The 22,971-nt window shown below is 41.8% G+C and overlaps 1 protein-coding gene across 5 annotated transcripts in view; it reads left to right on the top strand.

The window, feature by feature from the left end:
* Window positions 1–22,971, top strand: part of FRMPD4 (FERM and PDZ domain containing 4) — a 542,135-nt gene that overhangs the window by 172,586 nt on the left and 346,578 nt on the right. Inside the window, exon 1 of one of the 5 annotated variants that reach the window (XM_067722359.1) lies at window positions 9,516–9,550. The exons of the other annotated variants lie outside the window; for them this stretch is intronic. Coding sequence (XP_067578460.1) covers window positions 9,525–9,550 — 26 coding nt within the window. The 5' untranslated portion in view covers window positions 9,516–9,524. Of the gene's footprint in view, window positions 1–9,515; window positions 9,551–22,971 lie in introns of those variants that run through there. 5 annotated transcript variants of the gene reach the window in all.

Genomic DNA, 22,971 nt, shown 5'->3' with positions numbered 1-22,971 from the left:
TGAATTCTGGAAACTTCATCTACATGAAGTTATCTCTGAGAGACACCTAGAAAGTCACTCTCACTGCTTAGAAATTAAAGTTTAAACCATTGAGGGAAAACTATAAAAAAATAAGGCCTGGAAATTCTCGAGGCCTAATTTTTTTTAGAAGAGTGGCACCAAATTACTTTAAAACTTTTTAAACTTTGTCACTACTTAATAGTAATTAAATCAGTTTTTTGAGGTGAGACATTGGCCTGTAAAGTTAAGCTGATTTGATCATTTGCTAAGCTGTGTACACCATGATGGTAGAGACCATCTTCTTAGCTAACCATTGTATACCTAGCTCCTGTCATAGGTGCACAATCAATATTTGTTGGATGAATTAAGGAATGGGGCATTCAGATATAATAGTCTGATATCTGAGAGTATTTTAGAAGCAAACCACCATAGTATTATTCCAGTGCACAAAACATGCTGTCCTTATATGATGCCTTGGAGCAGCCTACAGGCGGGACATCCTTGCATTGTGTCTGGTGTTCCAGATTTTCTCTGCTCTGTTGACAGTCTTGCTGATCCCCTTGGTGTAAGAGTTGCTGATTGGATCAGAAAGGACATCTGTGCTTGTGCAGGAGCAAACCTAACTGGTCTCCATAGATTGGATTCTGCTCATTTGTGTTCTGAGCGCTGCCCTCTCAGCCTAATGAGCTAAACAATGTCAGCATAACTCCTTACTGGTCTTAATCCTAGGCAATCCCCTCAGTAAAAATGAAGGGAGAATGTTAAAAGTCAGAAACCATCAAGGTAGAAACCAGCCCAATTTTTTACCTTGCCGCCAATGAATAAATATCATTGTCATTAAAGAAATCAGTAGTTTTTCTTGAGGTATATCCAGCATAAAATAGCATTCATGTGGAGCAAAGGAGTTACTTCTTATAGAAGCAATACTGTCCCCAAGCTAACACAGCTAGGTTGACATAATTTAAGAAGTTGGTCATAATGGGTAACTATTTTCAACTTCAGTGGTAACATACCCTAATATAACCAGAAATCTTTATCTGCCCAGCAGGGAAGAAGATCAATAATTAGTTTAAAATTTCCACTCTCTTTCTGTTGGTAGGTAGATGTTCCTCTCTAGATTTTCCTACGCTTTATTTATCCTTGAACTTTTTTCTACTATCTTAAATTTTATGTTTCTTACGAGCAGCATAAAGTTGAATTTAAAAATATTTAATCTGATTTTATTTTAATGTGAGCATTTCTTTCATATATATTTAATGTGTTTATATTAAAATACTTATCTTGAAAAGATATTTATGTACATAGATTTAAATCTACCATCTTATTCTATGCTTTCTGTTTGTCTCAGTGATTCCATGTTCCATGTCCATTTTTTCTTGCCCTTTTTTTCTCCTTTTTTTGTTAGGGGCAGGATCTGGGCCTACCAAGGTAAGGCCCTTAATGATCCTATCTTTCTGTATATCCACTGCCATGATGGCCGGGTATGGGTGTGACACTCCAGTGCTATCCATTTTCAGGACTAGTTGATTTGGCAGGTTTCTTTCCTTTCAGTGATTACTGTAGAAAATAAAACATGACTTGTTAGCTATCAAAGTCTATCAAAGTTAACTAATACTTTCATTCTCCTCCCACAGAATAAAAAAATATTTAAACTCCATTTGCTTGCTGCCTCAGTTATAAATGTATATGCTGTTGTAGTTGTGTATTTTAATTTATCCCACAAGATGAATTTTACTTGATGCAGTTAGTGTTTGTTTAGTTACCCAAATATTTACTACTTTATATGCTTTTCTTTCTTCCCTGCATCTTAGAAATTTCCTCTGGCATCTTCTCTCTCTCTTTTACCCAGTTGAAGTACATGCTATAGAATTTCATTTAGAGTGGTTCTGTTGATGCTAATCTATTTTTATTTGTCTAAAAATGTATTTATTTTGCTTTTATTCATGAAGGCTATTTTTGTTGGGTTTATTATTCTAGGTTGGCATTTATTTTCTCTCAGTTCATTAGGGGTATTATTCTTCTGTCTTGTGACTTACATCGTTGTTGAGAAGTCAGCTCTAAGTCTAAATATAATTCTTTTGAAGACAGTCTCTTTTACTGTTTATCTTGTAGAATATATGCGTTTGTAGATGTGCATTTGATTTATTTTATCCTTTTCAGTAATTTTTGGGGACGTCTTAAAACTGTGGACTATTGTCTTTTATCAGAGTAAAATATTCTCAGACTTTTTTTTTGAATATTGTTTCTGCTCAATACTCTATAGTAAATGTAGGTTAGGTTCTCTAACTGGATCCTCTGTATCTTTTACCCTTTCTTTTGTGTTTACCAACATGTTGTCTCTCTGTGCTGCATTCTGGATAATTTCTTCAAATCTATCTTCCAGTTCACTAATTCTTTCGTCAGCTCTGTCTGGTCTTCTGTTAAACCTGTCCGTTGAGTTTTTATATTGTTATTTATATAATTTCTATTTGTTTCTTTTCCAAATCTCCTCCATTGCTTTTTATAGTTTCCTGTTCCTTGTAGATTTAAGATGATGCTTTTTTTGGTTTCCACTTTTTTGGTTGTTTTCATACAGAGAACTGACATAAATAATTAAACTTTTCATTACTAGAAACTGGATTACCTTCCTTTAGCCATTCTTTCCCCTTTTTGGAAGACAGTGTCCTGAAATTCTAGATTTCATTATCCTAATCACAGACCCCCTGCAATTATAAATTACCTCTTTTAAGAGACTGAATATTTTCTTACGGTGGGCTCTCTCTGCAAACTGATACCATCCCTGCTTTTACTACGAAGTGGAATAGCAGGCCAAGAAACCAACAGCAATAATTTAATATGCACCCATGGTGCAATAGGAGGACAAAAAGTGGAAGCCCAGAGCCTTGGCAGGGGATTTCAGAGAAGATTCTTTGGGGGAATGATGGGTGATGGATGGATGAGGACACCCAGTAGAACGTGTCCCTAAAGAAGAGGGAAAGACTAAGTCTGGAAAATCATTGTTTTTTGGATGAGGTAGAGGAAGAGGGGCCAAGAGGAGACTGAGAAGTAATATTTAAAAATAGAGCTATTTAAAAGTAGAGCTGTTGACATCCGGGGAAGGAGGGGCAAGTTTCAAATTTGAGAAAATGAAGACTGGAACAGGTAATACAATCAGGCAGTTTGGTGGTCATTGATGACCTATGAAAGAACAATTTCAGAAATAATAAATAGAAATCAGGACTTCTGGGGTCTGGTAGTAACATAACAGGATTTATAGTTTAAGAAATGGAGCCATGAGATAGGGCCTTGAGGAGATTACAGCAGGGGTTGTTGAACTATGGCTTGCAGGCCAAGTCTAGTCCACTTCCTGTTTTGTAAATAGTTTTATTGGAATGTAGCCATGCCCATTTCTTTTTAACGTATTGTCTACAGAAAAGTTGAATAGTTGGAACAGAGACTGTATGACACACAAACTTGAAAATATTTACAATCTGGCCCTTCGCAGAAAATGTTTGTTGACCCCGGAACCACACAGTTTTTGCTTGTTTCTTTGCAGTAGTACAGAGGAGCACATTTTAGGCCAATTCGAAGGGAGGAGTGGAGGAGAAAGGCTGAAGGTCATAGTAGGAGAGTGGCTAATTGATGAGGACGTTTCCCAAGGAATTGGATCTGAAAGCTGGTGGAAAGATTAGCTTTCAAGGAGTTGGGATTTGCTCTGAGTCACTATAAGGCAAGAGAGAACAGAGAATGATTATATCTACCAGAACTTTGAATTGAGAATTCAATGATCAAAGAACTCATGATCAAAGTTTCAGAGATCTTTTTCTCTTTGTAATGTAAAATATCCAGGAAGTTGAAAAACCCCAACTCTTTGAAAGGGTAAGGTTTTGTGTGTTCTTCCATTTCTTTCATCTTTATAACCAACTCCATTTAATTTCCTGAGGGGTGGATAGTTTCATTTTCGTTGTGTAAATCTAGTTCCTGACTTGAGCCTTTCACTATTTTTTTTAAAAATAAATTTATTTTATTTATTTATTTTTGGATCTGTTGGGTCTTCATTGCTGCACGCGGGCTTTCTCTACTTGCGGCAAGCGGGGGCTACTCTTTGTTGTGGTGCACAGGCTTCTCATTGCAGTAGTTTCTCTTGTTGCAGAGCACAGGCTCTAGGCGTGTGGGCTTCAGTAGTTGCAGCATGCAGGCGCAGTAGTTGTGGCACACGGGCTCTAGAGCGCAGGCTCAGTAGTTGTGGCACACGGGCTTAGTTGCTCCACAGCATGTGGGATCTTCCCAGACCAGGGCTCGAACCTGTGTCCCCTGCATTGGCTGGTGGATTCTTAACCACTGTGCCACCAGGGAAGTCCCCCTTTCACTATTTTTAATTTCTATTTTTTCATTCTAAGTGGAGTTAACCGCCTCCCCGCCACAAATTTTTCAAAATTTCTCTGTCTTTAAGAGTTAAAGTGGAGCTTTTCCAAAATTGAATGTAATGAGTGTAGTGAAAATGTAAATGCATTAAACTACAAAATGGAAATAAGGACCAGAGAATGAAATGTTGTATATGTAAATGATGTTAAAGCTCCTGTAGGGTTCAAATTTGTCGAATATTGGTGGAATTCAGGTAAAACCCAAGACCTTAAAACTTAACTCTCGGTATCAGAAAGCTCAAAGTGTTTACTCAGTGAACTAATTATTGATTGCCTTCTATCAGTTAGGCATGGAGAAATGTATAAATCTGAGATACTCTCTTCAAGAAGTTTAGAGTGAACAGGGAGGAAATAACTGAATGAATTCCACCAGAGGTAATAAGGGCAGTGATATAAGAGAACTCTGGGTGCCTTGGATATACAAAAGATGGGCATTAAAACCAGCTTGGAGTTATCAAGCAGGCTTCCTGGAGAAGGTGGGTCTAAATTGTCTTAAGCTGTGGTTTGCAAACTTTAGGGCACCTAAGAATCACTTGGAGACCTTGACAAAAATATGTATTTCCAGACTCTTCCTCCCAGAACTTCTAAATCAGTTTTGGGAGTGAGGCTGAGGATTCTGTGCAGTGGCCTGGTGGTCTGTGGAACCTACACCGAGCAAGCAGGCTGTGAAGGATACGTAGAATTTACTCAGCGGTACTCGAGATAATGTCCCGTTGGATGCTCAGAACATAAAAATGTCAATTTCAAGTGTGCCTATAGTTGCTTTGGGAAAATCTGAGGTTATGAACATTGAGTGCTTATGGTTTATGTATGTTTTATGACTTTTTAAAAAACTTGGTAGTATACTCGTTAGGCCTGTGTGTCTCTCTCCATCCTGAATGTGGTGCTGGTCCACTTAAGAGACAAGTGACTGGGGACAGCATGATTAGAGAGGGACTCTAATTAGTGACACAGCTAACACTGTGAAAGCAGTGGCATCTGCTACCATTGCTAAATATAATTGCTAGAGAAAAGTTTATAAATATTCATTTAAATGTATTTCTCAAAGGCTCATGTTTGGAACCACAGCTGCTGGGTTGCCTAAAGAAACACAAATGCACCACAATTAGTGCATTCTTAAAGGAAAAAAAAAAGCTTTATCCTTAATATGCAGGCATTGAGTAAATACCATGGATCAGCCATTTCTATAGCTAACATTTTGCATGTCATGTTTATTAGACGGTGTTACTACTTTAGATATTCAGTAGTTTCTCTGATTATGGCTTTCTCAATTTAACAGTTATAAATTTAACTTGTGTCGAGTGACTAATATACTATTTAATGTCTTGTGTGATTATGTTTTGAGTTTGCTTGCCAGAAAATTTGTCTGAAGACTGTTAAAATGAATTTCATGTTCTTACAAAGAGAAATCTGGAAAACCCATTTCATTTTAATATTGCAAGCAAATGGGGTTTTGTGATAAAAAGTTTTTTGGGTTAACCTTCTATTTTGTTGTTTTGAAAAGAACGTAGTAATAATTATCCATTGACATACTTGAGCCAGTATGTGTACAAATATGAACTAAATGACAGCATTTCAGTGACAGGCTCATACTGTAGGGGAGGAGAAATTCTTTCTCCTTCTGTCCTCCCAGGTTCTCTAGCTGGGGCCCTGAAAATGGGCCTGACAAAAGACAGATTAACAAGAGAAAAGCACACACATTTATTTAATATAAGTTTTACTTGTCATGATTGCCTTCCTAAGGAAATGAAGACTGAAAGAAACAGTTAAACATATGCATGTTTTCTTTTCAAAAAATTTTTGGCTGCTTCGGGTCTTTGTTGCAGCGTGCAGGCTTCTTTAGTTGTGGCGTGTGGGTTTTTCTGTCTCTGGATGTGGCGTGCAGGCTTAGTTGCCTCGCAGCAAGCATGCTGGATCTTAGTTCCCCGACCAGGGATTGAAGCCATGTCCCCTGCATTAGAAGGCGGATTCTTTACCACTGGACCACCAGGGAAGTCCCAAACATATGCATTTTAATAGTTGTTCCCCCTTATCATCGTTTTTTTTTTTTTTTTTTTTTTTTTTTTGCAGTATGTAGGCCTCTCACCGTTGTGGCCTCTCCCGCTGCGGAGCACAGGCTCCGGACGCGCAGGCCCGACGGCCATGGCTCTCGGGCCCAGCCGCTCCGCGGCATGTGAGATCCTCCCAGACGGGGGCACAAAGCCGTGTCCCCCGCAATGGCAGGCGGACTCTCAACCACTGCGCCACCAGGGAAGCGCTTATCATCGGTTTTGCTTTCTGTGGCTTTACCTACCTGTGGTCAGCCGAGGCCGGAAAATATTAAATGGAAAATTCCAGAAATAAACAATTCATAAGTTTTAGAGTGCGTGCCATTCTGATTAGTGTGATGAAATCTCGCGTGGTGAAATCTCGCGTGATGAAATCTCGCGATATCAGCTCTGTTTCCCCAGGGATATGAATCGTCCGTTTGTCCAGCGAGTCCCGCCCAGTAGTTACTTAGTGGCAGAAGTTGTCACCTGTCGCAGTGTCGCAGTGCTGTGTTCAAGAGGCCCTGATTTTACTTAATTCTGGCCCCAAAGTGCCAGAGGAGTGATGCTGGTGATTCGGAAATGCCAGAGAGAAGCCCTGAAGTGCTTCCTTTAAGTGAAAAGGTGAAAGTTCTCGACTCAATAAGGAAAGAAAAATATTAGATGCTCAGATAGCTCAGACCTCTGGTAAGAACACATCTTCTCCCCGTGACATTGTGAAGAAGGAAAATGAAATCTGTGCTGGTTTTGCTGTCGCACCTCAAACTGCAAAGTTAACAGCCGCAGTGCGTAAGCGCTTAGTTACGAAGGAAACGGCATTCAGTTTGTATGGTGATTTTTTTTTTTTTTTTTTTTTTTTTTTGGCGGAACGCGGGCCTCTCACTGTTGTAGCCTCTCCCGTTGCGGAGCACAGGCTCCGGACGCGCACGGGCCCAGCCGCTCCGCGGCATGTGGGATCCTCCCGGACCGGGGCACGAGCCCGTGTCCCCTGCATCAGCAGGCGGACTCTCAACCACTGCACCACCAGGGGTGCCGTGTACGGTGATATTTTGAGAGAGAGAGAGAAAGAAAGCACATTCAAATTATTTTTTTTTTGCGGTACGCCGGCCTCTCACTGCTGTGGCCTCTCCCTTTGCGGAGCACAGGCTCCGGACGCGCAGGCTCAGCGGCCATGGCTCACGGGCCCAGCCGCTCCGCGGCATGTGGGATCTTACCGGACCGGGGCACGAACGTGCGTCCCCTGCATCGGCAGGCGGGCTCTCAACCACTGCGCCACCAGGCAAGCCCTCAAATTACTTTTATTACAGTATACTGTTATTTTCTATTTTATTATTAGTTACTGTTAGTTTCTTTCTGTGCCGAATTTATAAATTAAACTTTATTATCAGTATGTATGTATAGGGAAAACCATAGTACGTATAAGGTTCTGTGTTCTACAAGGTTTCAGGCATCTACTGGGTTCTTGGATCATATCCCTTGTGGATAAGGGGGTGTACTGTACTAGGTTTGCTGAGGAGTGGAAAGTCGTGGAAAAACATGGTAGGAGAAAAGTGTGTGAACTGTGGGTTGTCAACTAGAGGAAACTTAGCAAGGCCTCTGCGTTCATATTCCTCTCAGTGACCCTTGGTCTTAGGACATTAGGATGTTTCTTTCCTCGGGTATGGGGAGGGCATCTCTCCCTTGAGGGTCTTATGACCTGCCTTAGGGGAAGAGGGAGAGGGGTCATAGGGTCCTTCTTGCACCTGCTGTTTCTCAGATTCCTTCAGCTTAAGATATCCAATATGCCAAGGTGCCCTGTTTTGAGTAGCGTGCCCTATTTTGGGTAGTGCGTTCTGAATCCCACCACTATCATCACATATCTTGAACTTGGTGGATTTGTGGGAGGGAACATAGGAAAGACCAAGAGGCAGTGAGCAACCTGTGAAAAACAGCTGGTGATCATTAGGGGATTTCTAGGTGTCCCGAGAATAAGAAGGGCAGGGCATGGATTAAAAATACGCAGATTCTCCAGGGTAAAGTAAGGTAAGCCACATTAGAGGCCCGAGCAAGGCCTAAGGTGGAATTCACAATGGACAGATGAGAATGAGAACTAGGTACCAGCAAACCAAATGTTGTCATGTGGGCTTGATACTTAGACGAGGTTTGGCCAAAGAATGTTTGTGCCTGTGAGTGGTTCTCAGTGGGTTGGTACTTTTGCCCCTCAGGGAGTATTTGGCAATGTCTGGGGACATTTTTGGTTGTCACAAAACGGGAGCGGGGGGCGGGGGGAGGACAATCGGCATGCAGTGGACAGAGACCAGGGATGCTCCTAAACATCCTATATTGCACAGGACAGCTCCCACTACAAAGAACTGTCTGGCCCAAAATATCAATTGTGCTGAGTGTGAAATGCTGCTCTCCTTAGCCAAAGGAGCTGACAGGGGACAAGGGTGGTATTGAAGGTAAACACAGACCTTAAATGACAAATCAGGTTTAGTAAACTGGGTGAATTTTTAAAATGTGATTCTTGTAGTGATTCAAAGAGGTAGGTACCATTATCATTCCTGTTTACAAGGGAGAAAACTTGGCACAGAGAATTTAATTACCTCACCCAAGGTAACACAGTTGGTAGGTGGTGGTGCTTTTATATACATTGAAATATATGGGATTTGACTCCTATATAAACACTTTCTTAACTGATACAGTAGTGAGGGAAAGTTTTCTAGGAAGGAAGAAACCAACCCGCTCAAGTCCCACTCCCGCAATAACCAAATATCAAGGCCAGGCTTGGTGAACCTGAGTGACAGCAATACAGCCTAAACATTACATGTCTGTGCCCCACCTAAAATGGGTGAATAGTTATAATTTGTGTACATCTCCAGATTTCTTAAAGAGCAACATCTTAGGTGGTAATTGGATGATATAAATTCTGGAGAGAAAGATAAAATTAAAAATATTCTAAACCATAGAGTGTTTCAAGTTGATATAACCATAAGTTTTATTAAACTCAATTGAAAACTTGATTATATTATTGATTTTTTATCAAACATAATGAGTTTTGTTGATGTTTTTCACATTTTCCTTTTCTTCTCATTATTTTAGATCCTCTTCTGAAATGCATCCCTTCACAAGGGTATCCAGGTAAATCCACTGTGTGGTGTGCTTGCTTTCAGCATTACGAGTACCGTAAAAATCCTCCAGGGTTCTATGGCATTCTTTTTTACATTACAAAGGTCGGTTTAAAGTCAGGAATATAACCGCTAGAATGCAGCGATCACACTGTCTGATTTTGAAGTAAAAATCTTTTATAGTTACGGGGATCATCATTGAAAATGGCATGCATGGTTTAGCATTTTTCAGTGTTACTAAAATCGTTGAAATTTATATTCAATGAAGAGTGTTTAGTTCTGATTTAATGAACTTCCTATTGCCGTTTTAAGATCTGAATATAGAAGCCATTTGAATTTTAAGGTCTTTGATGACTGCGTAAATTGTATTGAAAGTAAATGGCAAAGACTTACTGTCTTGTCGCTAATATGAAACATATTTCCTTCATGCTATTTTGTTCTAGTAAGAACATAGGGGAAATTGTCAAGAATGTTTAGGTGAATGACATGACTTAAAAATTATAATTTTCGGGGTCTCTTTTGACTGTCTTTTCTGGAAAAGTCTGAGTTATTTGGGGTGAGAATGCGATGAATCTGGTTAATTACCAAGTGTTAAAGTAAGTTTCCCTAAAGCATAAACTGCCTTGTTAGAGCAGAGGCCAAATGAGAGCTGGCTTTCCTTTCACTGTCCTGACTGACTGATGTAGTGGGTGCCTTAGAGTCCTAGAGGCTGAGAAGCTTTCTGGTTGATGTGCAGTGTTGGCCAGTGGTGTAGAAAAGAGGGTGCTGGTGCGCTTTCTGTGTGCTGACCGTCCTTCCCAGGCCCTTTAACACTGCCTTCTGGGGCCCTGGTCTCCAAAGCACTGGCAGGTGCACCATGCTGATCCAGGTGTGGAGCTTGATATTTGCTTTTTATCTTAAACAAAATATGAAACTTTTGTACCATACAATGTACAGTTTGATGTCAGAATGCTCATTTTGGTGTATAGCATGTGAGCACATTTCATGTGCAATCATGTATCTGGAAGGAAGTGTGAAAGTTTTATAACGTGGAGGGGTTGTCACCTGTACTCTTGCTCCTTCTTTTTCTTTCTCCTTTTTTTTTTGGCTCTCAGTGTTTTGCAACATGTTGTCGGTGACATCCTGTAGGACATCAGTACTGTGCCTAGCTTATTTAAAGCATACCTTCAAATAGTAGACTCTTTACCGTCCTTGGTAATGAGATGGCACCTGGATGTGAACATCTTGATGTATGTAGAGGCGAAACACTTACCTCATTGCAAAACACTTCTTAAAGGTGTTGTCAAAATTAAAAATATTCTTTATATGTTACAAAAATTCTTTTCAGATATGACAAGAGGGTGTTAATGGTATGCTATCTAATAGATCCTTCTGAGACATAAACATACTTTGTTATTTCAAAATAAAAATTTAAACACTGAGCAAGCAGTTAACTGCTTTTCAAGAGAAACATGTTTTAAAATGCAGGACCATTTTGCAAAGGGACGTTTGTCAGTGTTTCCATTGTTATATATTCTTAAGTGAATATATTGTCTCTGAAAAACATGAGTCTTACCTATCATCACCCATAGATGAATGCTTAAAATTCTTGGAAATAGAGTTTTCTAACCTGCTTAAAAAGCTTCCAGAGTTAAGGTTTTAGTGGGCTCTGAACTCATGTATTTAAAATGTGAAAATTGACACATTCCCATTAGTTTCCAGGACAACTGATCGTTGCCACGGAAGGTGGACATTTACTGTCACAGGTTCAACAAAAATGATTCCCTGGTTGGTGTGAGTGGGTTGCAAACTGAGATTCATGGGTTGGAAAACTCAGCCAGTCAACATTTGGGTCAACATCTCCCTGTGAAGTTTTTCTTTCAGTCTGAGAGCCGCCGATCCCAGTTTAGCAGTGAACTTCGAGCCAGACCTTCAGATTGCTGTATCATAGTGTGTGAAACCAAGATTTTCAAAATTAATTAAGCATATTAAAACAAATTGCTCTCTGTAAAAAAATATTAACAGGAATGGTTCCACAGGAGCACCTTCTGTACTATTAATAATCAAACACACAGTTAACCATACATTTACTTTGTCCATTGAAAATTTTCATTTGTGTGTTTTATGATGTATATAACATACTAGCACCATGAGACACATAGATAATTGAGCACCGTCTAGGTCAGGGGTCAGCAGAGTAGGGCTCAAGTGCCCAATCTGGCCCCGTGTCCATTTACATATTATATAAGGCTGCTTTTGTGTGGCAAATGCAGAGTTGAGTGGTTTCAACAGAAGGTCCTGCAAAGCCAAAAGTACTTACTATCTGGCCTTTTACAGGCAAAGTTTGTGGACCCTTGGTGTAGGCAATAAGGCAACAATGGAAAAGAGGTGTCTCCTGCCCTGTCTTCAGTCAGTAATAGCTTTGGGAATGCCTTACAGCACTGGTTCTCAGATGCGGCTGTGCACTGTGTTAGTGTTGAGAGTTTCAACAAATACTGATGCCTGGACCCGCCCCTAGGGATTCTGCTGTAATTAGTATGGATTGGGGCCTGGACACCAGGAATCTTCTGTGCAGCCAAGTTTGAGAACCACTGCCTTCTGGTGCTGGACACTCCTGATGGGAAGGAGTTTCTCTGCAGCTGGAGCTGCCCCCAAGTAGCTTCACAGCAACCCTTCTTGCCTGCACGTCTGGCTAAGTAATGCTTGAGGCGAGCTGTCCCCACATGTAGTAGGAAGATGGCAGGCTTGGGAATAGCAGCCCATAGTCAAACCTTAAATGTCCTCAGGGCTATGGCAAGAAGAAATGAGATCGGTGCTGCAAAAGTGCCTTGATTGGAGAACCAATCATTTGGAGAGACTTGGGTGAAATGTAAAACCCAAGGGCTTCTGTTGTCTCTGTTTTCAGTGCTTTCCTTGGCCCACTGGTGCCTGTTTTTATCACTGAACAAAGAAAGTCTATTGGCAAGTCTCCTGGTAGTTATCTTCTATGCAAATGTTAATGGAAGATGATCGGAAGTTCTAGAAGTTTTGCCATGGTGGATTTTCTTTTCCTACATGGTTTAGGAACTGAGGATTATTTCAGTAATAATCCTATTTCTGAATGTTTGCCACATAATGTTATTTTGCAGTTCCGTCCATGGCTGTCGTTGTAAACACTGTTTATAGAACCTTTATCAGCATTTGCCTCTGGAACTTATAAAGCGAAACCACTGGTGTTTTTTTTCTAGCTTAATAGAGTTGCACATGTGGAGTATTTGGAAGATAGCAGTTTACATCCTATAAAATGGCTTGCGAGTCTAAAGCCCTTTTAGCCATTTGAAATGATTGATTAGTTAATTCACACAGCCAGGTACTGTTCTCATTTTCCAAATGAGGGAAATGAGGCAAAAAAGAGGACAGGGGACTTCTTCAAGGCCATGAAGCAAGGTAGGAGCAACTGAGAACTGGATCTCAAGGTTCCTGGTTCCCCAGGCTGAACCTTCCCATCACTGCTTTCCCCCACCTCAAGGCAGTGATAACGCCGCCTGCATCTCCATCCTCCCAGAATGCAAACACTGTCAGCAGGTGCTTGTAGTAAAACACAGGACCAGATCACTGTTACTGCCTTGAGGAAAACTCCTTCAAACTTTATTATTATATTTTGCTTGGAATGGCATAAATGCAAATAGATCCATTGAGAAACAGACGTTTTGCTTTTTAAAATTAAACCAGGACCCCAGGTAGGTAATGTAACCTACACAGCAGTTAGGAATTAATTCCACCAGTGTTTTATAGGGTAAGGTGATAACCAGCAGTGTGTTTTCTAAATGGTTTGATTTACCATGTGATTCTGCTGTTTATTTCATTTAGAAGGCTTTTAAAAGAGGTACTTCAAAACCTTGATTAGCCGCAAGACGAGGAAAATAGAAGTGTACCCAACTTAATAGTACCTGGAAAGAATAAAGTGATGGAAAAAACCCTTATTAGTAGTTTATTAAAAATTTTAATTTCCAGACTAAATACCAACAGAGAATCTCTTTCTGTACAATGTAATCATGTTTAATATTCACGGCAGTGACCCTGAGGGGGAAGCGAGACACTCAATTATCAAACAAGATTCACTTCTCTATATATACCTTTTAAGGCAGCAGAATAAAATTTTGTTTTCTTTTTTTTTTTTTTCTTTTTTTTTTTTGCGGTACGCGGGCCTCTCACTGTTGTGGCCTCTCCCGTTGCGGAGCACAGGCTCCGGACGCGCAGGCTCAGCGGCCATGGCTCACGGGCCCAGCCGCTCCGTGGCACGTGGGATCTTCCCGGCCCGGGGCACGAACCCGTGTCCCCTGCATCTCTTTTTTTTTTTTAACATTTTTATTGGAGTATAATTGCTTTACAATGGTGTGTTAGTTTCTGCTTTATAACAAAGTGAATCAGTTATACATATACATATATCCCCATATCTCTTCCCTCTTGCATCTCCCTCCCTCCCACCCTTCCTATCGCACCCCTCTAGGTGGTCACAAAGCACCGAGCTGATCTCCCTGTGCTATGCGACTGCTTCCCACTAGCTATCTGTTCTACACTTGGCACTGTATATATGTCGATATATATACTACCACTCTCTCACTTTGTCCCAGCGCACCCGTCCCCCTCCCCGTGTCCTCAAGTCCATTCTCTAGTAGGTCTGCGTCTTTATTCCTGTCTTGCCCCTAGGTTCTTCATGACCATTTTTTTTTTTACATTCCATATATATGTGTTAGCATACGGTATTTGTTTTTCTCTTTCTGACTGACTTCATTCTGTATGACAGACTCTAGGTCCATCTACCTTACTACAAATAAATCAATTTTGTTTCTTTTTATGGCTGAGTAATATTCCATTGTATATATGTGCCACATCTTCTTTATCCGTTCATCTGTCGATGGACACTTAGGTTGCTTCCATGTCCTGGCTATTGTAAATAGCTGCAGTGAACATTGTGGTACATGACTCTTTTTTGAATTATAGTTTTCTTAGGATATATGCCCAGTAGTGGGATTGCTGGGTCATATGGTAGTTCTATTTGTAGTTTTTTAAGGAACCTCCATACTGTTCTCCATAGTGGTTTTATCAATTTACATTCCCACCGACAGTGCAAGAGGGTTCCCTTTTCTCCACACCCTCTCCAGCATTTATTGTTTGTAGATTTTTTGATGATGGCCATTCTGACCGGTGTGAGATGATATCGCATTGTAGTTTTTTTTTTTTTTTTTTTTTTTTTGCCATACGCGGGCCTCTCACTTCCGTGGCCTCTTCCGTTGCGGAGCACAGGCTCCCAGCCGCTCTGCGGCACGTGGGATCCTCCCGGACCGGGGCACGAACCCGCGTCCCCGGCATCGGCAGGCGGACTCTCAACCACTGCGCCACCAGGGAAGCCCCCGCATTGTAGTTTTGATTTGCATTTCTCTAATGATGTTGAGCATTCTTTCATGTGTTTGTTGGCAATCTGTATATCTTCTTTGGAGAAATGTCCATTTAGGGCTTCTGCCCATTTCTGGATTGGGTTATTTGTTTTATTGATATTGAGCTGCATGAGCTGCTTGTAAATTTTGGAGATTAATTCTTTGTCAGTTGCTTCATTTGCAAATATTTTCTCCCATTCTGAGGGTTGTCTTTTCATCTTGTTTGTGGTTTCCTTTGCTGTGCAAAAGCTTTGAAGTTTCCTTAGGTCCCATTTGTTTATTTTTGTTTTTATTTCCATTTCTCTAGGAGGTGGGTCAAAAAGGATCTTGCTGTGATTTATGTCATAGAGTGTTCTGCCTATGTTTTCCTCTAAGAGTTTGATAGTGTCTGGCCTTACATTTAGGTCTTTAATCCATTTTGAGTTTATTTTTGTGTACGGTGTTTGGGAGTGTTCTAATTTCATTCTTTTACATGTAGCTTTCCAGTTTTCCCAGCACCACTTATTGAAGAGGCTGTCTTTTCTCCATTGTATATTCTTGCCTCCTTTATCAAAGATAAGGTGACCATATGTGTGTGGGTTTCTCTCTGGGCTTTCTATCCTGTTCCATTGATCTATGTTTCTGTTTCTGTGCCAGTACCACACTGTCTTGATTACTCTAGCTTTGTAGTATAGTCTGAAGTCAGGGAGCCTGATTCCTCCAGCTCCGTTTTTCTTTCTCAAGATTGCTTTGGCTATTCGGGGTCTTTTGTGTTTCCATACAAATTTTGAAATTTTTTGTTCTAGTCTGTGAAAAATGCCAGTGGTAGTTTGATAGGGATTGCATTGAATCTGTAGATTGCTTTGGGTAGTATAGTCATTTTCACAATGTTGATTCTTCCAATCCAAGAACATGGTATATCTCTCCATAAGCATCTCTTAACTATAAGCATTTGTTACCTCAAGCAAGACTTTGAGGTAATAAATGTGTCAAGCAACATATGTTTTAGAGAACACGTTTTTATAAAATGAGACCTGTTGACCACTTATAATACGTCTAAGAGTTTCCATAGCAGGGCATATCTGGACAAAGGAGTGAATTGTACAGTTTATAAATCATAAACTTAGTGGATAGAAGTATACATTTGTATTAATTATGGCAGTATTACCTGATCTCTGTCCTCATGAGGCTTACAATCTAGTTGGGGGAGTCTGGTGATAAGCAGAGGATGGGATAAGTCCAGATGTGGTTAATGCTGTAAACAAGCACTAAGCAGCCCCTAAGCAGCAATGGAGCTGCTAGGCTGGCCTTCTACACTTGCATAAATTTATTTATTTTTATTTTTGGCTGCATTGGGTTTTTGTTGCTGTGCGCGGACTTTCTCTAGTTGCGGCAAGCAGGGGCTGCTCTTCGTTGTGGTGTGCGGGCTTCTCACTGTGGTGGCTTCTCTTGCTGCAGAGCATGGGCTCTAGGTGCGCAGGCTTCAGCAGTTGTGGTACGTGGACTTCAGTAGTTGTGGCTTGCGGGGTCTAGAGCGCAGGCTCAGTAGTTGTGGTGCACCGGCTTAGTTGCTCCATGGAATGTGGGATCTTCCCAGACCAGGGCTCGAACCCGTGTCCCCTGCATTGGCAGGCGGATTCTTAACTACTGCGCCACCAGGGAGGTCCCTACACTTGCATAAATTCATCTGTATGCAAACAGTGAGCCCATATTGATCAGGCAATTCACCTTGGTTCCCTTGCCTCTCTCTAAGTTGTAGCAGGTGATGTGCAGAGTGGGTCCCTTAGTAGATGCGGGGCACACAGTGGAATTGCGTCACAGCTTGGAAACACCAGTTGTAGCGAAATCCCACCTTAGAACTGCTAGCACACCTGCCTGTCTATATCCCTTCCAAGGGAGATTCTCTTCATGCTGCTAGCCTGAAGTGAGTGTAAGCAGGTCTTCTCTAGGGAGGGAGGGAGACTTTCTGATCCTTTACTGTCTCGGAGCGCAGGGGAGATGAGGACGAGGGAGCTCTCTGTTTACTCTCCTGGTCAGGAAACAAGGCTGTGACTCAGGGCTATGCAATCTCTAGCTTCCCAGGATGCTTGCTATCCCAACATCTGTGGACGAAGCTCTTAGTGCCCTTGACCCAGAAGACAAGCAGAAACCCATGAATTATCTCCCCACATTGAAATGAGGTGATGCGACATAAAGTGACCGACGGGTGTCGGGACTGGGAGCACGTCAGAGATGCTACACGAAGCAAGCAAACAGTAGGAGTAACTGAGGAAGGGCATTTCAAGCGAGGACAGCATGAGGTGGGCGAAGGTGTTCGGTGTGTTCAGGGGACTTTCAGAACAGCCTGGCAGGGCCTTGTGGGCAGGCACGAAGGTGGTGGGGCAAGTTTGGGAGGTACAGGACCCAGGTCGTTCAGGGCCCTGTAGGCAGTGATTTGAGTTGGGAGTTCAACAGAGGTGTGATGGGAAGCCTGCACCTGTGTATAAGCCTGTAAGGGACCTTCTGTATTTTCCAATTACAACTTTTGACCGTGCAGCTGGTTAATCAGTCAGTATAGTTCATCACAAGCAGAATCAGGCCAGAAAAATATCAGTGCCTTGTATGTAGTGGCGTGAGTATTGCTTCACGAAACTTTAGTTTTCATATTTTGTTAATAGTAAGTTGCACATCTTTGTGTGTTTTGACATCTCAAATCAAGGTGGGTCTCAGAATCAATGGCATCTAAGATTTGATGAAATATTGTAAAAATGTTTTATATATACATGTCTGAAGTGGGTTCCTAGGCAATATTTATTTTTAACTGTGAGTCACCGTCAGTATTTTACCAGAGCCCTAGTCCACGGTAGCAAGTTTAGGGCAGCCTGGGGGGTTAGAATACTAAGCAGAATTGGGTGCCCGCATTCTGAGTGGGATGATTCGGAGGAGGTAGCAGTAGCCTTGGCTCTAGAAGCAAATACCATTGTCACCTGGGCCAACTCTGGCAGAAGCGTGTGCTCAAGCCAGCAGACTCCGGCACTGAGAACCAAATGTAACAGGTTGGGGAGGGTGCCCAGGGGATAGAGGGAGCCTGGAGCTGGCAAGGCTTGGGGCTGTTCGTAGTACTGTGTCCAGGTTGGCAAACCAACAGGAGTAAAGACTCAGCCTTTAGTGGCTCATGGATAGTAGGATGGTTACCAAGATGAGGTCTGTGGTAGAGAGAACCAGACCCGAGCCCCCTTGGAAAGCATGGGACAGCCAGGCTGTGACGCTGTGGAGCCAGCCTCTGGAGGAGGAGGCTGCTCTTGACTCATGTCACTTCTTTGACCTCCTCTCAACCAGACCCAACATGTGGCTTGCTCACTGCTTCCTCTTCATGCTGGAGTCATTTTTAAAAAAAATTTTATTGAAGTATAGTTGATTTACAGTGTTGTGTTAATTTCTGCTGTATAGCAAAGTGACCCAGTTATACACATATATATTCTTCATATTCTTTTCCATTCTGGCTTATCACACGATATTGACTGTAGTTCCCTGTGCTCTACAGTAGGCCCTTGTTGTTTATCCATCCTATATATAATAGTTTGCATCTGCTAATCCCAAACTCCCAATCCTTCCCTCCACCCCTTCCTTGGCAATCACAAGTCTGTTCTCTATGTCTTTGAGTCTGCTTTTGTTTCATAGATATGTTCATTTGTGTCATATTTTAGATTCCACATGGAAGTGATATCATAGGGTATTTGTCTTTCTCTTTCTGACTTACGTTGCTTAGTATGATAATCTGCAGGTCCATCCATGTTGCTACAGATGGCATTATTTCATTCTTTTTTTATGGCTGAGTAACATTCCATTGTGTATATGTACCACATCTTCTTTATCCATTCGTGCGTTGATGGACATTTCGGTTGTTTCCATGTCTTGGCTATTGTAAATAATGCTTCTTTGAACATAGGGGTACAGGTATCTTTTCGAATTATAGTTTTGTCCAAGTATATGCCCAGGAGACGTTAGAGTCTTAATTGCCTCTTCAGAGGGGTTACTTTTGGGGAATAATATGCTCAGGGAGAGATCCCACCTGACCCTGCTTTAGGAGTCTAAGGTTTGGGAACTGGGCCTCTGCAACTAAATGGAAGCAATTTAAGGCCTTTCTAGCAACAAGGGCAACTGGAGTCCCACGGTGTTGGGTTGGGCTTACGTAAACTCCATCTGTATACATCTGAGTTCAGATCCTTTAAGAGCAAGGCTGAGCCTCTGGGAGAGATGAGTTGGTTAAGGAAGAGGAAGGATGCATTTGTTGGAATCCTGGTGTAGCTTCCATCATCTCATGTCTTGAGAGATGGAAATAACTGATGGGCATGCAAATGGCCACAGGTGGGTTGAGCCAACAAAGAGAAGAAAGAATCTGCATGTCTTGCCTTTGGAGTAAAGCCCTGTGCTGCTTTCCTCTCCAAGTTGTCCCAGGCAAAATCCTACCTTCATTTCTCCAAAGTAGACAGGAAGAGACAACAAAGATCTATCTTTCACTTTTGAGGCTGGGCAGGAGCCTCGCTTTCACTAACTTTATCTTTGCCACCTGATAATGTGTAGTTCAAGCTGTGTAACCTTTCCCCAAGCAACTGGATTTAGTCATAACATATTCTTTCCCAACACGTACTTTAAAATACGCCCTTTATTAATTGTCAGATTATGTCTAAAATTAATCAAGTCGTTGAAGGCTGTCCAGGACCAGTAAATTAGCATGTGATAATTTGCTCTTCACCTAATTCTTCATTCAAACCATAGCTTCTGCCCTAATTTAAGGTGTGCCTCACAACATGAAAAAGGCATTTCCTGAGCTTGACAAAATGACACATTTTGCTTGTTTATTAATTGTTCTCAAGGAAAACAGTTAAAATTTTGAGCATAATTTTAGTGCATTATGAAGAGAAATTGCCACTTAACTAAAAGCAGTTTGAAAATAAACATGTCACAGTGAGATTTTCCTAATTTTCTTGTTATTTTGGCTTGTCAATAATAAATTGAGTGCTTTATGTTCTCAAATAGTAAGTTCCCAGATTATTTTACTTCTCTTTTTACTGATCTGAGTCTATGTTCATAAAAAGATAGGTTGATGCATGCAAATTAATCGCCTTCTCCTTACTCAATACATTTAGAAAGCAATTTCTATTACTAATATTTTTTCTAATTAAGATAATGGATATGGACTTTTTTTCATAATATACTTTTACCAAGCACAAGCTGATGTTTTATGGTCTTATAACATTTCATGACAAGGAAAGTTCTACAGATTCAATAAAATTCTGTGAGGACAGGAAACAGTTTTGTTTGATGCTTTGTTAAAGCTATAAGCGCTTTAATGTAAGCTCCATTGGGTTGCTTTTTATTTCTATGATGTTTCCCTCACCCAAAACACAAGTTAAAATATGCTAGAAGAGTGACTTTTTTTTTTAAATTAATTTATTTAATATATTTATTTTTGGCTGCGTTGGGTCTTCGTTGCTGTGCGCGGGCTTTCTCTAGTTGCGGTGAGTGGGGCTACTCTTTGCTGCTGTGCGCGGGCTTCTCATCGCGGTGGCTTCTCTTGTTGCGGAGCACGGACTCTAGGCATGCGGGCTACAGTAGTTGTGGCTCACAGGCTCTAGAGCACAGGCTCAATAGTTGTGGCGCACGGGCTCAGTAGTTGTGGCGCACGGGCTCAGTAGTTGTGGCACAGGGGCTCAGTAGTTGTGGTTCGCGGGCTCTAGAGCGCAGGCTCAGTAGTTGTGGTGCACGGGCTCAGTAGTTGTAGCTCGCGGGCTCAGTAGTTGTGGCTCGTGGGCTCTAGAGTGCAGGCTCAGTAGTTGTGGCGCACGGGCTTAGTTGGTCCGCAGCATGTGGGAACTTCCTGGACCAGGGCTCGAACCCGTGTCCCCTGCACTGGCAGGCGGATTCTTAACCACTGTGCCACCAGGAAAGCCTGAGGAAAGTATTTTAAATTAATCCAACCTGTTTTCCTTTTTCTATTCTGGAAAAATACTATTTGTTGTAATGTATTATGTAACAGTTTCATATACTATTTTGTATTTTTTTAATCAAATGTTGTTGAATGAATACTGAAGATGTAGTGTGAATTTTCTAATTCTTGGGGATTGAAAGCTGTCTGCACTGATTCATTCAATCTCACTTATAAGCAGTTTTCCCTCAGAAGGGAATGGTAGCAGCGGCCATGTTGCACACAAAGCCAAAAATATTTGCTACCTGGCCTTTTACAGGAATTGGGATCCAGACGCATTATTAGAGTTACTTGGGTACTTAATTGGATTCATGGGAAGTGGTCATATTATTGAAAGTTTGGCATTACAGCTCTGGAATTGTAGCAGTTCCAATGGCTGCACTGCAGGCCTGATGGCCTTTGTCCCAACTACTGAACTCTGCTATATCACCAGAGCAGCCATAGATAACATGTGAACAAACAGATATGGCTGTGTCCAATAAAACATGTTACACAACTGGCTTTGGGCTGGGTTTGGCCCAGCAGTTGTTCGCCAACCTCTTTAAACCCTTGTTATTCAAAGAAGGAGGACCCCCGCGTACTAGGAACAGGAGCGCTCCCTGGAGTTCTTTAGAGAGGCAGAATCTCAGGTCCCACATCAGACCTACTGAATCAGAGTCTACATTTTAACAGGATGCCCAGGAGATTCCTGTGCTCTGTCTCATTGCAGGAGCGCTGGCCTGCGCTGCTCTTCCAAGAGGGGAAACAAGTAGCTCCTAGGAAGCTCTGAAATGAGCAGGTATTTTGACTGGCTTACTTCTAGGCTGAGGGGTAGTGGCAAGCTGTTTCCCTGTGGACTTCTCAATGCTCGGATATGGAGACCTTTATCTGGGGCACCAGCAACTGCCACTTTCTGCCCTAGATCTTCTCAGATGGTTTATTCCATTTCCTTAGGGAAAAATCTCCCCGTTTCTTGTCCTGGAAAAATAATGACTCTGGGCACTTCTACGGGGGGGGAGTAGGTTGGGTGAATTATTTCATGTAGAGATGTTTAAACTATTCCTTGTATGTTCTGTCCAGGGCCTGTGCCACCCAATTCTGTACCTGGCATTTCCGAGTCCCAAACTTTGCCGTTTTTTCCAGTCACATCAATTTCCTCCTCCGTTCTAGATCCCTCTGACTGTACCTGAGCTTCCCAGCCTCTGTGCTGAGACTCAGTGGTGGGCTGCAGATGGACCACTACAGGGCTTCTCAGCCTCGGCACTATTAGCATTTGAGGACAGATTGTTCTTTGTCATGGGGGCAGTCCTGCAGATTATAAGGTGTTGAGTGGCATCCCTGGCCTCCCCTCTTTCAGAGCTAATAATCCCCGCTTCCTTCCCCCTTTAGTTGTGATGGTCAAAAATATCGCCAGGCATTGCTAATAGTGCTTTGAGGGGCAAAATTGCCCTGGGCTGAGAACCACTGAGTCATAGGAAGGCTGAGAAATCAATGCCTGCCTGGTGATTTTAGGGCACCTAAAGGCCCCGGACTTTGGCCTTTAGCCTTGAGTTTATCCAGTAAGGTAATGTTATTTTCCATGTGAGTCATGAAATGAAAAGTTTGGAAAGCACAGTAAAAGCCACAGCATCCCTACCCTGCTTTTCCAGGCCCTGCCTCTCCCTCAGCCCTTCATCCTCTGCACACTTGCCCTCTCTTAGCTGCCGATCCATCCTCTTTCCTGTTCTTTCCGTTAGAACCAGATCTTAGTCCTTTTTCTCATCTATATTCACTTTAAATAATCTCAAGTGGGAGGAGAGATAAATATATATTGTCTGCCTGGCATTCCGAACTGAAATGTCCTTCATAATGTCCTCTATATATTGCGGATTGGGAAACAAAATGACTTTCCTAGTTTAGGAACCTTCTTTCAAATTAGAATGTGGCTATTGCTTAGTTTTCATTATGTAGTCCATGGTATACTTCGAAAAGTCATCACCAAATAACTTCATTTCTGTAGCTGGTTGCCCTCACTGGCTCATCACAAGTCGGCTGGTACTATGACTGTCCTTTGTGAGGAAGAGGGCTGGCATTTGCTGAGTTTTGTGAGTAATGGTGGCCTCTGAAAATCTT

The sequence above is a fragment of the Pseudorca crassidens genome, chromosome X (assembly GCF_039906515.1).
Source record: "Pseudorca crassidens isolate mPseCra1 chromosome X, mPseCra1.hap1, whole genome shotgun sequence".
NCBI lineage: Eukaryota > Metazoa > Chordata > Mammalia > Artiodactyla > Delphinidae > Pseudorca > Pseudorca crassidens.
This window is presented reverse-complemented; position numbering and strand designations above follow the sequence as displayed.